This window comes from Diadema setosum, chromosome 7, assembly GCF_964275005.1.
Source record: "Diadema setosum chromosome 7, eeDiaSeto1, whole genome shotgun sequence".
Taxonomy (NCBI): Eukaryota; Metazoa; Echinodermata; class Echinoidea; order Diadematoida; family Diadematidae; genus Diadema; species Diadema setosum.
The window spans coordinates 30,107,938-30,124,386 of record NC_092691.1 but is presented as its reverse complement, the minus strand read 5'-3'; the positions used below and the strand labels follow the sequence as shown (position 1 = coordinate 30,124,386).

At 39.5% G+C, this 16,449-nt stretch overlaps 2 protein-coding genes across 2 annotated transcripts; one reads left to right on the top strand and one right to left on the bottom strand.

Moving 5' to 3' along the window:
* Window positions 1-1,822: 1,822 nt before the first annotated feature.
* On the bottom strand, window positions 1,823-5,873 carry LOC140230525 (protein ABHD8-like). The gene is made up of 4 exons (XM_072310668.1): window positions 5,107-5,873; window positions 4,223-4,393; window positions 3,297-3,507; window positions 1,823-2,368 (listed from the first exon to the last, which is right to left on the bottom strand). The coding sequence occupies exons 1-4, from the start codon at window positions 5,871-5,873 to the stop codon at window positions 2,138-2,140; spliced, it is 1,380 nt and encodes a 459-aa protein (XP_072166769.1). The 3' UTR covers window positions 1,823-2,137.
* A 2,496-nt stretch (window positions 5,874-8,369) lies between these two features.
* Window positions 8,370-14,810, top strand: LOC140230898 (uncharacterized). The gene is made up of 6 exons (XM_072311041.1): window positions 8,370-8,490; window positions 9,142-9,270; window positions 10,082-10,254; window positions 10,839-11,005; window positions 12,466-12,616; window positions 13,816-14,810. Exons 1-6 carry the CDS (start codon window positions 8,416-8,418, stop codon window positions 14,807-14,809), a joined length of 1,689 nt encoding a protein of 562 aa, XP_072167142.1. The 5' UTR covers window positions 8,370-8,415; the 3' UTR covers window position 14,810.
* Window positions 14,811-16,449: the final 1,639 nt, after the last annotated feature.

Sequence of the window (16,449 nt, the reverse complement as noted above, 5' to 3'; positions counted from 1 at the left end):
CAGCTCATTTCCACCCATATTGTGATTTCCACCCTATATCATAGTCCTATATACATTCATATCACCAGCATTATTAGACTCCATGACAATCAAAACACATCCTAACTGCCAAACCAGCTGTGGCTGCTTCTGCTGTACTTTCTAGACAACAGTGCATTAGCTCTGAGGGTGGCAAAAGCAAGCAAACATCTAGTGATCATGCTGGATCCTACCAATAAGAAAGGTTCCTTCAACAAATTTACAAAATTTCCTGTATCCTGCAGGTGACCTGGATCACTACAAACATTAAATCATCTGTTTTCTTGTGTAACTTTCAGTTTTTCCTGAGAAGTGCATCTAAATCCATTCAGAACTTTTTGAATTATTTTGCAAACAGACAGACAAACCTATTTGGGCAAAAACATAACCTCCTTGGCAGCTGAGGTAACAAATGTCACACTTCACTATCAATCTATAATGATATAAACAATAGGACATTATTGCAATAAATACCCATTTAGAATGATAAGAATGAAACTTTCAACATCCTGTGAATTTGAGAATACACTGTACTTATGTCTTTGAGAAAGTGGGTACCTGGTAATAGGAACTTGAATGCTAATGATGACTGTATTGAACATAATTTTGTGCCTTGAAGCGACAGCTAAGCTCCACAAAATGATGCCACAAACTGACTAATTCAAGACTCCATCTCTGATCATGCTCTTGAATATTGGCAGGGATCAAGTGCTTCAGTCAGTAAGATTTCACATATTACAAGTCATCTCTGCTGCTTATGTTTATATTCATGTATATGCTGCTCTGATTCAACAACTTGAATGATGTTAAACAAACAAATAAACACACATTATAACTTACTAATTGACTATCAGCCCATGCGATTCTTCCTTTGAAGCTCTAAAAGAGAAACATATGTGCATCAATATAGGTTGGTTTCCTCGAAAAAATGGACGGTTTAGGTTTTACAAATGTGAATACTCTCCTGTTGTAAAACAAGACTTGGCAATGTGTCACATTTATTACATAGAATGTTCACAAAATGGATGTGCATATTGTCGCTGGGGTGACAAAACCTCGTATCTCAAAATTGTCAAATGTTCAGGAGAGCGAAAAAACATGGCGGCCAAAGCACTATAGTGAATGGGAAAGCCTTCTCTTTGACATGTCATGGTGGCTTCATTTTTGGAGTAAGACAGTTAGGATTTGGCCAAGACATCACTTGACCCATTATTTGACCATTAAGCTAAAAAAAAATTTTTTGACATTTTTGAGATACGAGGTCTTGTCACCCCAGCGACGATATGTTATTACAAATATATAGTCAAAATCCCGAGGTGCATTAATCTTTAGTGTGCTCATAAAGCAGCAGGCTATGGAATTCTTTCCTGGCATGCCTTTCTCTTCTTCAGGACTGTGCTTTGGCATAGATCTGCATGATCACTAAAAAATCTCTTCGACACAAGGACGTGCCTGGTCTCAACTGGCCGTGCTGTCAACTTGCCTAGTACAAACACAAGGACAGCCTTCGAGGTGCATGCGACCTTACTACCCTGTCTTCACCTTTATACGTAACAGCAGGGCCACAACCTTCGTTTCACATGCGACCTTCTTGCTCCGCAGACAGGCAAGGGCAGTGAGTATCCTTGTATAGTAATGTAAGTGGCATATAATGTACCAAAGCAGCACCAAGATAAGCATGGGGACTATACAGTGTCCCAGTTCTCATTTGGAAGTCCGAAGTTGGGGAGCATTCTGTGTCAAGTGTTTTAGTTTGCAAGTGCACAGCTTACAACTCAAAATTTGGTAAGTAATGCAAGTACAGAAGTATCCACTGTCGCTGCCTCATTCAAAATATTCATTCATGTTCACTTGCCACATAGAGTTGACTCATAATGCAGTCTGATGATCGCACTAGAACTAGAGCAATTACTGTTTGCATCTATACCTATATCATTTTGCCATGCTACCAGACATAATATGAGTTGTGTGAGTAAGGATTTAAACCCGGCAGAATTTCGCTCCAATACTTGTGTTAGTGAAAGCTGTTATATAGAGAAAAGCAAATATTTCAGGGTAATTTCACATGCCCATCACAAATCTTGGACATGAAATCCAGCCATCCGAGTGTCATACTTTGTCATGACGTCATGGAGATGTTTGGTACAGTCTTGTGTCTCTGGAGCGGAGAGATGGAGGTGCTGCCCTCACCCGCGGCCAGCCCCTGCCCCCTCTGGTAGGGGACGACTCTCGCTACTGTCATGTCTCGCAGGATGAATGCATGCAGGAGTTCGTTGACCTTGTCTGGCTGCTCCACCATCACCATATGCCCGGCAGACTCGATGACTTCCAGCTGTGAGGCATAGATGGTCTGTCAATGCATTTTAAAGTATGGGAAAAATAAATGATGGGCAGGTATGTTTATGGAACCTTGAGACTGCTGGCAGATACTACAAAATATTGAACAACTCAGTCTCATTTACCTATCAACTGTCAATCCATGACAGAGCTACAAAATTGGGGGGGGGGGGGAGGAGAGAAACTCTACTTACACCATGTCTAGGTAAGCTTCTATGTGCAGCAAAAAATCAAAGAAACCCAACCCTTTATGTACCAGGGACTTTGGACAGTGTGTACAATGCTGTGCGGTTTTCTGTGCCAATCATCACTCTATGTCAAAGCACAAAAAGGGTCCACAGTATAATCTATATGCTTCATAAGAATTGGACAAAAAGACAAAAGAATTCTAAGTTTTTGTGTTCCAATGAAACAATCACTCCTGCAAATAAAAGGAGCACTTCTGCACATGATGTCATAGCCTAACAAGACTTTGATTGATATGCACACAAATCTTGCACTGAGTCCCATTTGCAATAGAACTCACAAATTTGTATACTTTGATGAAAATTATTACAAAGTTGTGAATATCATCTTCTTATGTTTGAATAATGCTGACTTGTTCTCAACATACAAAGCTGTGCTGGCATAATAGATTTCCAGCTTGCATTGATTTTGAGCTTGATATTGCTAAATGTAATATTCTTATTATTTGTGCAGTTATTATGGCACAACAATCCAGAGCAATTTTGAACCAAAGCTCTCTGTTGCCCTACCATCTCAAAGTATGAACGCTACTATGTACAATCAAGTTATTGATGTTAATGAAAGAGTTATGTGGCTACTACTCTCTGAACAGGAAAGCTTGAACACATATGTTTAGAATATGATGTATTTTCCCCGGACATAATATTCAAGGCATAGTGTATGTGTCTGTGTAGTTCCTGGTTTGCTGCACATACCTCCTGCATTAGTTCACTCTCCTCCTGTCTCACAAACTCGTCCATGGCGCCGTGGACGATGAGCACCGCCACGGAGAGCTCCTCGTGGTAGGCATTGCCCCCTTCTGGCCAGTGCTGGCCTTGCATCGTGCCGCGCAGGACGTAGGCCGGGATATCAAAGGCAGTACGCAGGTCTTCCTGGGTGTGCTTTGAGCCTTTGTGAAAGGCTTGTCTGTCAAATGAATGGATTAACAAATAACTGATGTCATAAATGTTAACACATATTTTATGAGAGTGATCTGCATGCCAGATACACGATATCAACAATTTCCTATGTGGAGGTAATATGTTTTTAAATTGAATTGGGGTGACAAATATTTCTTTCAGTGGCTAGTGTAAAACTATGTACAAGTAGAAAACACCTACGACAACTTGTTAAACACCAACCAGGTAACTGCTACATACAAGTATTTACTTGCTATCATATATACATGCATGGAAAACATGCTCCAAAGTTTAAAGGCATAATTTACCATTTGCAGATGAAAGCATTAGTGCTTTAAAATAGTTCTAAAATGTGAGTTAGGGATAGAAACAACCACTGTCAAAATTTGAATCCGTATAATCGATGTTAAGTGTTGTTAAATACACAAAATGTGAACAATAGTTATAATAAAAATGTTTCCAGACTAAACCGTATACAGTTACGGTTTACTGAGAAAAACCCTGATATCTCCTTATATTTTAGGTTTTATTGGAAATATTTCATATGGTAGAATGTTTTATGATACAACAGACCTACACATATGCATCAAATGTGATATCTTGAACATTTTTGAAATCACTGCTCCCAAAGGTAAACTGGACCTTTAATTTACAATGTTGTAATTTACATCACACAGAAATATCATCCTATACAGAAGAAGGGGCGAGTAGGGGTGCTTTACCTGGCAAATCTACGATTGATGACAGGCTTGATGCAGCCAAGGAAGCACGAAGGTAGACAGAACAGATGACAGGTGTCCGGAGACAGTGGGATGGGACCCCCATTGCTGATCAGAACCAGCTTGGTGACTTGCCTGGACCTCTCCCTGGCTATCAGGGTGCAGAAGGACCCTCTGGGGAAGCAAATATTCTCACATGTTAGCAGTAGAAATGTTTAACAGTACTTATACTTCTCAAACCATAGGTTGGAGCACAAATGGCTTCAGTGTCGCCTAAAATGAGGACTCTTCTGGAATACTGCACAGAATACTTTGCTGCAAAGACCTATCAAGGTAACGTTTGAATTTGCACAGTATTTTTATTCAAAGAATATTTTCAAGTGGAATTGTGAGCTTGATCCAAGATACTGTGATTTACCAGCACACGCCAAGTGACACATCCTCTGGAGTTCTTTCTTCACTGATTGGCACAAATGTCTGGAAACGAACTGATAAGTTATATTGAATAGTCCCTATTGTGTTACCATGGTCTTCCTGTTGGACTGATGTACATTGTTACACCGGAGTAGACTGGCTCATTTGCCTTGACAGCTGTGTAGGCTAAGTGTGGATGAACTAAATGAATGCTGATGAAACAGCATGGAGAGTTGCAGCTATGTGCCTCGGCACGTGAAGGGGTAAGGGAGGTATGTGAGCACACAGGCAATGACATATCCATACATCTCCTTGTGTCATCCTGAGGCAGACATATATGTCACTTGATTTGATGACCAGCAGCAGAAAATATTTCTAAAAGGACTGGAATGGGTCAAGTCTTAGTGTTCGGATTATTACATGCAGTCAAGACACAGACACCATTATAAGCCACTGTACATGTGACAACTCACCCATATGAATGTCCAATCAAGATGTTCCTCTTCTTGGAATATCGATCAAAGACAGCAAGCATGTCCTTGGACAGTTCCTGGAATGTATAAGCCGAGGCGTCCTTCGGTGCTCGACTGAGCCCGTGCCCTAGCATGTCCGGCACCACCATCTCAAATCCTTTTCGGCGGAAGTATCGGAGCTGATGGCACCACACGTCCACACTGCCACCAACACCGTGCAGGAAGAACAGAACGGTGCCCGGTTCCTCAATGAGGGAGATGAGAGACACCTGACTCGCCCACTTGGTCTCCCTACTTACAGTAGGATCAGCAACAGAGGAAGCTGAGGACTTTTCCTTTGTATGGACTCGATGTGTGGTGGTCCCAGATGATGCTGAGTTGAAGGTAGGTCCAGGTGGACCACAATCACAGTTGTATTTATTGTTATCTACATGATTTTTTCCTGAGATTGACTGGGTCTGATAAGACGACCCACAGTTGTTGCCATAGGTGTGTTCTAAACATTTTGTGTCCACTGTGATGCTTCCATCACAGAGGCCAGTCCCACTGTCATCGTCTTGCGTACCTTGCGATGCGCCACCCTGGGAGGTAGTGTCAGAGCCATGCTTGGCCTTTCCCTCAGGCTGAAGGTGCAGCACGTGCAACCACCTCCCCCGTCGGATCTGGACGATATTCTGCTGGTCTACGCTGGGTGAGACTGCTCGCCTCCGTCTGTTCATGAAAGAGGTTGCGCCTGTTGAATGCGGTGCCTCGGGCCGGTTCCTCATTGGCGTAGAGGGAGGAGTTACTATGAACTGCAGACATAATCACCTCATTTGTTCATGATTTCCTGATGGATGAATATCTCTCAGGTACTTTACAAGCAGTGAACCGGCCAGGCGAGCAAAAGACGATCCATCTTGCAGTTTTAGCACATCTAGTATATCTGGGATCTGCCAATTTCTTCTGAAGATTCTACGTAACATTAGGAGTCCCTGTTGCATGTTGAAAGACAAAATTTGGAAATTGGATCGACTTGCCACTGCTTAGCCATGAAGAAATAAGTACGGTAGAGAAAATTAGATTCAGATTAGACAGCAGGCATTAGTTCATAAGCTGATGTACAATGTAGGTTGTACAACTTGTAGAAATTAATATGGGAATGACCTTTTGCCCACTTTAATAAGTGTGATTTGATGTTGATATCAATCAGCAAAATGTAAAGTTTTGTGTGAAAATATGATTTGAATGTGTTTACTTTAATGTTTAATACTGCTGGGCTACAAAATTAGTAAAGTTTAACCCAGTAAATTTTGGTCAAGTGGACTTACAAAACATGTTTCAAATAACCCTTCCACAAAAACCCTCTCTCTTTGTAACCAATGCATTGTACAAGTGAAGTTCCAAACTTGGTCAGTGCAGTCACATGGGAAAGTAAGTAACATTAAATTTTAGTTATTATTAGACTAGAGTCTAAATGAATTTGACTTTTTGAGATAGAACGGTCTAACAGATGGTTAGACCCAAACATCTGTAAGCTATAATATAAGAACCCCCAAAATCTCTCAAGGGCGGCGATGTGTAGTGCCATCTCATGTCTTATTTATCATACAGTTGTACAAGGTTGTAGTAATGCCATAAATGGCCAGTATTTTCTCATCATCAGCACTGGCATAAATCGGCATGGCGAAACGGCGAAGAGTACAACAGAGCATGTTTAATGTGAAAAAAAGTTATTGTTTGCATGCATTAGAAATTGTTGAATAGACTCCAGTAGACCAATCTAACGTTTATCACAAACAAGAAAACATTTTTGCGCATAATTAATTTAAATAGGGCTAACTGTTAGGGCCTACTAAAAATTATTTTTAACGTGTTACACCTTTTGGTAACCACCCAGCCAGGCCCAGGGTACAGTGCTGAAAAAAAAAAAAAAAAAAAAATAATAGGGGCCTAATTCAACAAAATGGTACATTTTCATTTGGTACCCCAGGGTACCAAATATGGTCTAACTTTACTCACGCAAAGACTCCGTCGCTTCGGCCTTGCAGTCTCATGTTTCCCGAGATCAGCTTGCGTTGGCGACGCACAGCCAGGTGTTCACAGCTTGCAGATTGCAGAGGTTGCTATCAAGCGATGTAACAGTGCAGTGGTGACAGTGCAGTGTTACTGCACTGCAACTAGGCAGTGCTACTCGTACACGATCGAGCAGAGACGCCTGTGTATTGTAACTGCAAGTTGCAACTGAGTCTGAAAAAAGGCACGATAAGAGCTGATTAAGTACTCAGCTCAACGGATTATCTCTTCAAGTAATATGTATCGAGGTGTGGATCCATCTCCCACAAGGGTTAGAGATAGTCAATAGTTCGTAAAAAATTATATAGTATTATAACTATCTAGATTTCGTCTCACCTCCCTACACTCAATTCCGTTTTTTTGGTGGTTGTAGCCAAGGTAATGTTTGAACTTGAAGCTCGTTCATAATGATCTTCGGTATTCACAGAATGAGTGCGAATAAAATCCTTCAAATCGTAAATTTTAGCGTAATGTTATAAATATAAGTATTTAAACTATATTTCAATTTCGGACATACTGACTTTTATTTTTTTTTTTGTGGAAAATTTTATTTCAGAAATAAATGAGCTTTTAATGCAAAATATTGTCTCTTTGCACCGGTGTCGGGGAATACCCTAATCGTAATTATTGTGTACCAAGTAATGTTATAGGGTTTCTACTATAACTAGTATCTCTCGCAGAGATCAGTTATTTTACCGTGAAATCTCACATTTTCGTTGTTCACATGACGCTGTAACGTGCCTAGCCTGTGTGCGTGTTTGACTTCTGTGACATGCGACTACATAAACGTTCTTAAACAGGGTCAAGTGTGCAATTAATTTCTGCTTCTCTGTCGCGTATGTCGACTGTTTAAATGTTTCAAGAACACATTGTCTGCATTGTCATTGACGTATTGTCACTTGTCAGTGTCAATGAAGAGTGTCGGACTCGACCCGCCCGGGCCCTCAGACAAGTGTTATGAAGAACACATCTTCGGTCGGATTGGACCCTACATCGCTTCACATCGTATGCTTCTCGCAGATCAAGAAAAGATCACAAGAGATATCAAAGAAACTGGCACTGGAAGTGTTGAGAGTAGACTGGACCACGGCACTTTAATCAGAAGATCTAGTCCGAGAGGAGCTGGAGACTAGAGTCGAGAGCGTGGATTGGAGTTCATTGTCTTTTCCCATGTTGCTTGAGAATGTGCTAATTTACGTGTAATATGATGAGCCACTTTACTCTCTTTGCAATTAATATTTTGGTATTGGTAGAATGGATCTGATTGGCTTCACACACGTCGTGTTGGCTGTGTTGGTGTATTGTTGGCAGTGGCGTGTTTCCCATCAGGTAAGCACTAGCAGGCTACAACACTCACAGTTGTATTTGATGCCACAGGAGTGGAATGAAAGAAAATCATATAGATTTAGGCTTCACATTATTTCATTTTTCTATCATTTTTTTTTAATGCTAAACAATTGGGACTCACTTTACCCACTTCACTGTAGATGGTGGGGGAGGGGATATAATGTTACCACTAACATTCATATTTAAGTTAATAATTACAAGTCAATTTGACATGTACTTTTCAGGAAAATATGATGTTTATTGGAATTTTCTTTAGGCGTAAAAAATTCCACACCCATGTGTGTGACATCATGAATTTGTGGACATCTTATCCATGATACTTGGATCCAAAGATATAAAAAGGGAAGAAAAGCCTTTTGAAATGCTTAACTTACAAATGTATTGTCTGATTTTCCTCACACTTCACTGATGTGTTTCATTGATATTTCTGCATTTACAATAGCCACATCAGGATGGGGTAAATTCCCCTTTAAACCTTTTCGTAGTTTTCCTAAACTTTGCACAGGTGATATATTTATCACTTATGCCCATGTTGCTTGCTAACAGAAACCCAGGTCATATCTCCTAGGTATCTTGTCTGTGAAATGGTTCATGATCAAAAGTGTTTACGCCATTTCCTCTGAAAACATGTAGGCCATTTGTAGCGACTCTCCAACCCCTCCAACCTGTCTGGATGACTGCAGCGGGAGACACTTCTATCTTGGCCAAGATGGACTCTGTAAGATGTGTGTACAGTGTTTGGAAGGCATGGGTCTTGACAAGGTACGTTGAATGTGGTTTCTTGTCGATTGCCTTGAAAATGGTGTAGGGCACTCAAAGTGACCATCTCCAAGCAATATCATGTTCAAATTAAATTTTAGAGCAAACTAAAACTTTGACTAACCGAGTAGAGAGCAAAATCTGGTTTTATAGTGCCTTTTAATGTTGTGCTTTTTTTGTGCAGTTTGCAAAATGTTAAAGAGAATGTCAGATAAAAGAAAGATCCTATTATTCAGAGGGGTGAAGGTTCAGGTGTGAGTTTCTTCATTTTGTCTCCCTCTACAAATTAAATCTGTTGAGATTGCAACTGCTGATCTGTAAATTAACAAACATGTCGGACTGGCTCCTTTTTTCAGGGGTGTTTGGAAAACTGATATTTTCTTTTAAAAAGTACAGTCGCACATCATTATTCAATGAGTTAGATTCACATAATGTATATAATTCAACAGTGTACAACCTCAACTACTATATAGTATAAAGACATGGAGTTCATTGATTTTACTGAGTTACAGCTCGTGTGGAAATGTCTGCTGTATGTTACATTGTTTATCTAACGTTTCCTGTTAAATTTGTGTCTATTAGATTCAATCACAGCATATTCCTATTGTATGAATGTGCATATTTAACAAAACAAGTCACTCTTCCTTGTTGGACAGTAAAGGCATGCAAGCTTCAAGATTCTCGATATATACCTTTCACATTCTTTCTAGCAATGGGATTATAGCAGAGATTCTTGTGATATTCTTTACCAAATTATTTACCAGATCATCTCTAGTTCCCATCAATAATTGTCTAACCATATCAATCATTCCAGTACTGTGGAGATGGCGAAAACGGGGATGCAAAGTGCGTTCCCTGCCAAGAGGGTCATTACTCAGACAGCAGCATGTACTACGATTGTCTGCCTTGCAGAATCTGCGAAAACACGGAGATAGCACAGGAATGTACGCCCACCACGGATAGAGAGTGTGGAGCTTGCCACACGGGGTAAGATTCGCCAGAGTAACGTGGCTTGGTGTTTAGGATTCTCAGCTGATGCCCAAGAGCTATATCGTGTACATTGAGTTCCTGTAGGTACTGTTGCCTATGTTACATTCTTTACAAGCAGTCTGTGCATTATGAAAGGTTGCAAGTTATAAAGTCTGACACTTTTGACAAATTGCCTGCAAGAGTTAGATTCACTGGCAAGATGATGGCATAGCATGACATAATGAAATGGAGTAGTTTCAAATGTTTTATTAAATTTGAACATTTGGAAGTATATATGCAATTTTGATCTCACAATTAATTTTTCAACATACATTACTTCACTGATAATTTCTAGTCATATCCAGTCACCATCTAGGTTCATACAGATGCTGTTCTATGCAATATTTCTTCTACAGTATTTATTTACAATTCATTCCTGTACTCGGTAGCATACAGTGGACTAGATGTAGTAAGCAAATTGACTGGTCTATCACTTTGCTGAGCCTAGCATAATTGACATTTCAATAATGTTTGGAACCAATCTATTCTTTTCCTTAAAAAAAAAATCTTACATGCACACATACGCACACACACACACATAGATATTACCGCGACCCACAAAACCCTGACCTGTGCAACCAGAAGTGTGAATGGCTGCATGACCCGAAGAGTGAACCACAGTGCTCAGTTTGGTGGGCCAGTCAGCACACCACAACGCAGCATCCAGGACAGCATACCACATCAAACACATCCATCTCCATCCTTCCAGGTATTTCATAGGGGTGCAAGTCTGTCCTCATCCCCAAGAACAGTATTTGTGCTGATATGGTAGATCCTGTGATATTGACTTGATTTAATCTGACTGACTGTTTGAGTAGTGAAGTTGAAATGAAGATGGGGGATACATTGATCGAGATGACCCATGACCCCCAACCCTACCCCAGGAGATGGCGCATCATAGCATTTATATCATCGCAGATCTAAAGCTGCTTATTGCAGTGCATGCTGTTTTTCTTATGAGCAGCATACATCACACATGATATCAGATTTGTATTACTTTTGGAGCTTAAAGTATGGTGAACGAGAAAAAAAGGATGATATTCATAAACAAGGTAATTTATACATTTCTGAAAAGCATAAGTCTCCAGGAATATGAATAACTAGCTTTCAGAATGCAAAAACATCTCCAGAACGATGGAGAGATGGTGTTTTGAGACCCTTTTTAGACCACCTGAACCCGCTCTGACGACAAAATTTTGGTGACCAAAATAATGACGTCACGAAATGTGCGCTGTGCTACGCACTCCATCCACACAGTGAGCTCCGTCTATGGAGGGCCGTTGCGGACGTGGTTCGTTTGGGGCATACGCAGGGAGAGGCAGTTGCATACGTATGCCTGTTTCCATGTATGCCCCAAACGAGTTATGTCCACAGCGGCCTTCCATATTCGTCGCCTCTCCCTCGCTTCTTTTACAACCCTGACTTTGCCACTGTCAATATCAGTGTTATTGTCACTGTCATCACTCAATTCACTCTCGATGTCAAACTCAAAGTCTTTCCGTACAATATAAGGTAAAAATTTGACGTTTTAATGTCTCAGCCGAGAAAGCAGATGCGACTAAAGACAGGCCAAATATTGCATCCACTTACCAAGAAATACATGCTTTATGAATGACGGCCTCGATGTCCCGCTGCACTCGTAAAGGGTTTTGTTCATTTCGTGACGTCATATTTTAGGGCCCGAAAAAGACGGCTGTTCCGGAGCGAATATCGGTGAAGCAAATCAGTCAGTTTTAACTTGCGATTTCTCATTCGCACGAATATCTTTTAATATGTATCATTAACAATCTGTTTTAGGAGACATTTCCCTCTGCTTTGACACCTTCTTTTATATGATTTTCTTGATTTTAATGTCTCGTTCACCATACTTTAAATATAGCCCATGATTATACAGTCAAAGCTGTCTATAGCGGTCACCCAAGGGGAAACCTTTCAGAAAAATGCTGCAAAGAATTTTTCCAGTGTATTCAAAGACTTTTGAGACCGATGCTCCAAAGAGTAAACACATTCACAATCATGACTTAGTTTGTACCTGGTATTTATAATGCATTTAGACATACGTATGTCCATATTTCCAGTCAGCTCTGTCTCTCACCTAATATGTTTTTTATTCTCATGTGGAGGACTGTCTTATTTTTCAAGACCTTTGAACTTGACTTCATTTTACAGGAGATGGTTCCAAGTCTCGCTCAATGATTCTCATTGCCGTGGTGGTGGTCATGCTTGTATTGGTGATTGTGGGAATTTTGATTGCTGTCTTTATGTTGCGCTCCGAACTGGGAAAGAGGAATACAAGACAGAATCATGAAGGTTCTGCCAGGTGATTTCCCTTTGAACTTCTTGCTACATTTCCCACATTCTTGTTAGAGCACCCAGAATAGAGATAGAGTGCCAAAAATGCTACAAATTTACTAGGTATACTTGTAACATGTCAGGATGTTGTAGAGATGATCCCAATAGCTTCACTTGTCTATTGATTATATACAAAATATGAAAAATGCCTATGTTTTTGCAGGGAATTATCCATCATGCAGTATACACAGAGAAAATAACATGAGATGAAGTTTTGCCAAATATACATATATTGCTTGCACCATGTAAGTTCCGTGAAATGACTTACAAAGGAGATCATTGATACAAACATGAAGAAATATAAGAGTTTTGAGTTTTCAGCAAAACCCAACTGTACAAATTTGAGTTTGCAACATCGGTTGCCAACTTCTGCAGACCAAAACAGATACTGAAGCACAAACTGAAAGATCTTGCATTAATTACAAAAAAGAAGGTAAAATGATTCAGATAGAATTCATCCTCTGTAATAATCCAGAAAAGCAATTAAAGTTTTTATTGCATTTCAAATCGTACAATTTTTTATTTGTGTAAGAAATATGTGGGAAATATGATTGAAAAAATATTAAAAAGCCACTCTTGTTTTGGGATAATCTATTCAAAGTTATGACTATACATAATTAGGATAATTTTATAAAGTACTAACTGTGTTCATGAGTTTGCATCTGCACAATGTCATGACTTCTACTCTCTCCACTGTTTCTGTTCATAGATTTTCACATCTTTTTTTTTTTTTTTTTAGATAAGGGTAGATCTTGTGATCCAACCGAATTCTTTTAAAACATTAGTATGAACTTATATCTCCCCAAACACACTTGATAAGCAATTAATGAAGAGAAAATGTATGTTTTGCACAAATTGGAGAGTTTTGTGGATATTGTATATATTTTTGAAGTAAGATGGTTCAGCCATGATGTCAAAAAATTGTCAGTGTCTGAGGGCATTATGAGAATTCTTTAAATTGAAAGAAAACATATCTCTTGACAGAATTGTTGAATTTTATCCAATTTTCACTATGTATTAGTCTCTCAATATGTACAGTCTGTATACAATGAATATGTGTAATATCACAGGATTCTGACCTTTTAGCGCATGTGTCTGGAATCAAGGTTGTGTGATGATGAGTCACATAATTGCATATGATGCACTTTCTTCCTCTCTGTTTATCAGCAGCTCACCTACAGGTGAAGGGCAAGAACAGGAGATGGATCGCTTGTTGCCACATCAGGAACAGAATGAAGCATCAAGAGTCGAAAACAAACTTCGCCAAAATGGATCAATCATGACTTCTCGGAGAGGTGATGATACTCCTAGTGATGATGACTCCACAGAAGATGCACATGACAGGTGGGCGGAAGGTACGTCACTAAAAGGAGGTGCACACTACGATGATGAAACTGACGGACCACTGGTAGCCACCAGGTGCATTAGCACACATAGAAAGACAGGAGAGAGAGCAGTTAGAGCTCCTGCTACCCTACGAGAGCAGACAAAGGAGGCCGGTGACATGGGGAGAGAGAAGATGCAAGCAGACATGAGAGTCGAAAATGGTGTCGTCAGTGGGGGTGGAGAGATTGAGTGGAAGAAAGATAAAGATTTTCCTGCTGGGGATCCGTTTCATGGGGAGCAAGACATGGAGGAAGGGGAAGAGGAGAAAGGAGAGGAGGAAAAGGGAGAGGAAGAGAAGAAAGATGAGGGAGAGGAGGAGAGGGAAGGAGAGAATGAGGAGAAAGATGAGGAAGAGGAGGAGATGGAAAAAGAAGAGGAGCAGGAGGAGGAGGAGAATGATAGGAAGGATGAGAAAGAAGAGAAACAGGAGAAAGAGGAGAAAAAGGAGGAGAAAGGTGAGGAAGAGGAGAAGAGGGAGGAAGACCAGAAGGAGGAAAAAGAAGAGGATAGGAATGAAGAGAATGATGCAAAGGATGAAAAAGATGAGGAAGAGGAGGGGAAGGAAGTGGCAAGAGAACATTTAAAGCCTCCTAAAGTAAATGGTACATGCACATGTAGTTCAAAAGGTAGGGAAGGTACCAATAGTTCAATGAATTCAGAGATGCTGAACCAACTTTTGTCAAATGCCACAATTCATTTCAATACTCTTGTCCTTGGTGACCAGCACAATCATCATGAGCTGCCACGTGCTGATCGGACGCTAGACAGTGAGTAGATTATATATACATGTATATATACATGCATATACATTTTTTTTTGGGGGGGGGGGAGGGTGTAGATAGATGATTTTGTTCTCTGCAAAGAATTGATGTCCTCTATGTATTGATCGGTTTGATTTAAAGAAATATGTGTGGTAATTTAGATGGCATGGATTGACGATAGACCAGGCTTTGTTTGATATATGGAGAATATGCAGAAACTTTATACAATGCATATTATTCATATGTCTCCCCGTAAACCCTTCTGTTCAGTCTAATTTCTTTACCAATAGTGATTAGACTATCTTAAAAAAAATGTTCTGTTCTGCAAGCCTTGGAATTATGGTGCTCTTTTTTTTTTTTCTTTTTTTACTCATTTCATATGACATGGATCTGTCAATATAGAAACAAAATGTGTGTTAAGGAACCTATGACTGTGATTTGGGTTTCAGTTTTCAAAGTAAAAAATTCATGGTTATAGCATGATGCAAAGTCATGTTTGTGCACAATGAGTTACCATAAGATTACGACAAGGGATGCTATGGTATTTGTGCCAAGTTTGTGTGCACTGTAATGCACTTAGTGGCATGGCAAATTTCTACACATTGCTTCATATTTAAGTCATTTCACAATTTCAATGTTAATGGGAATAGATATATGTAGTAAATAATGTTCTACGCAATAGATATAATTCGTGGCTATATGCATTGTTACTGACTCTACCGTATGCCCCCCCCCCCAAAAAAAAAAATAATTACAATTGGACTTTACGCAAAAATAACTTTAAAAGTAGTGAATCAATCCAATGCAATTTCAAAGTATGAAACTTTATACATGTAATTTGTTACCTGCGTCTTAGAGAAAACTCCATTTGATTTGATCTAGTGGTTAAAGAGAAATGATCTTTGTAGAGCATGTCGGGAATCCCTTCCCTCCAAGTTTTGTCCATTTTGTTCACAGTTCCAAGAGCATCCAAGTGCTGGACTTGGAAGAAATGGACCCATGACACGCTTTACAAGGATCCATATTTCTCTGTGACCACTTAAACAAATTGAATTGGGTTTTCTGCAAAATGTAGGTTAATGTTATAGTTTAATTCCCTGAAGTAGCATTCATCAGATAATTGTTTGATCATTTTGAAAGTTATCAATGCGGAAATCCGATTGTATTATTGTTTTTGGTGAACATACTGTATGTATATCGTCCAAATGTATATGTTCTTTTATACACCTACAGTATAATTGATTTGAACTTTCTAGCTCTGAATGCTGCTTCCAGAAGTTCTTTCAGCATTGTCGAAATGTATTCCATTAAAGGTATATTGAATGGTGTCTGTACGTCTTTTCTTTAAAAATCAACAGTACTAATATTCTTGTAGTCAGCGTACAGGTACGTATTGTTAGTTTTTGTCCAGCATTGTCCGTGTGATTTTGTATACTCCTACAGATATTTACAGATGATGGCCTATATCTACTAGTATTTAATATTTTACATTTTTTATATCTTATCTCTTTAAAAAAGAGACAGGTATTTCATTTCAAAGATTGAAGCCGTCTTCAATGACACAGACGAAGCAACTACACAGGCTCTGCACAGTACTCCACTGTTTTAAACCTGTAGAAATCTATGTTCTTGCTTATTGTACATGTATTCATTC

Excerpts from the sequence above, each read along its gene's own strand:
- LOC140230525 (XM_072310668.1), bottom strand. The coding sequence starts at position 5,873 with ATGAGGAACCGGCCCGAGGCACCGCATTCAACAGGCGCAACCTCTTTC. Across the intron at positions 4,394-5,106 it reads TTGATTGGACATTCATATGG|AGGGTCCTTCTGCACCCTGA; the intron begins GTGAGTTGTCAC and ends TTGCTTCCCCAG. Across the intron at positions 2,369-3,296 it reads AGAGTGAACTAATGCAGGAG|ACCATCTATGCCTCACAGCT; the intron begins GTATGTGCAGCA and ends ATGCATTGACAG.
- LOC140230898 (XM_072311041.1), top strand. The coding sequence starts at position 8,416 with ATGGATCTGATTGGCTTCACACACGTCGTGTTGGCTGTGTTGGTGTAT. Across the intron at positions 9,271-10,081 it reads AAGGCATGGGTCTTGACAAG|TACTGTGGAGATGGCGAAAA; the intron begins GTACGTTGAATG and ends CAATCATTCCAG. Across the intron at positions 10,255-10,838 it reads TGTGGAGCTTGCCACACGGG|ATATTACCGCGACCCACAAA; the intron begins GTAAGATTCGCC and ends ACACACACATAG.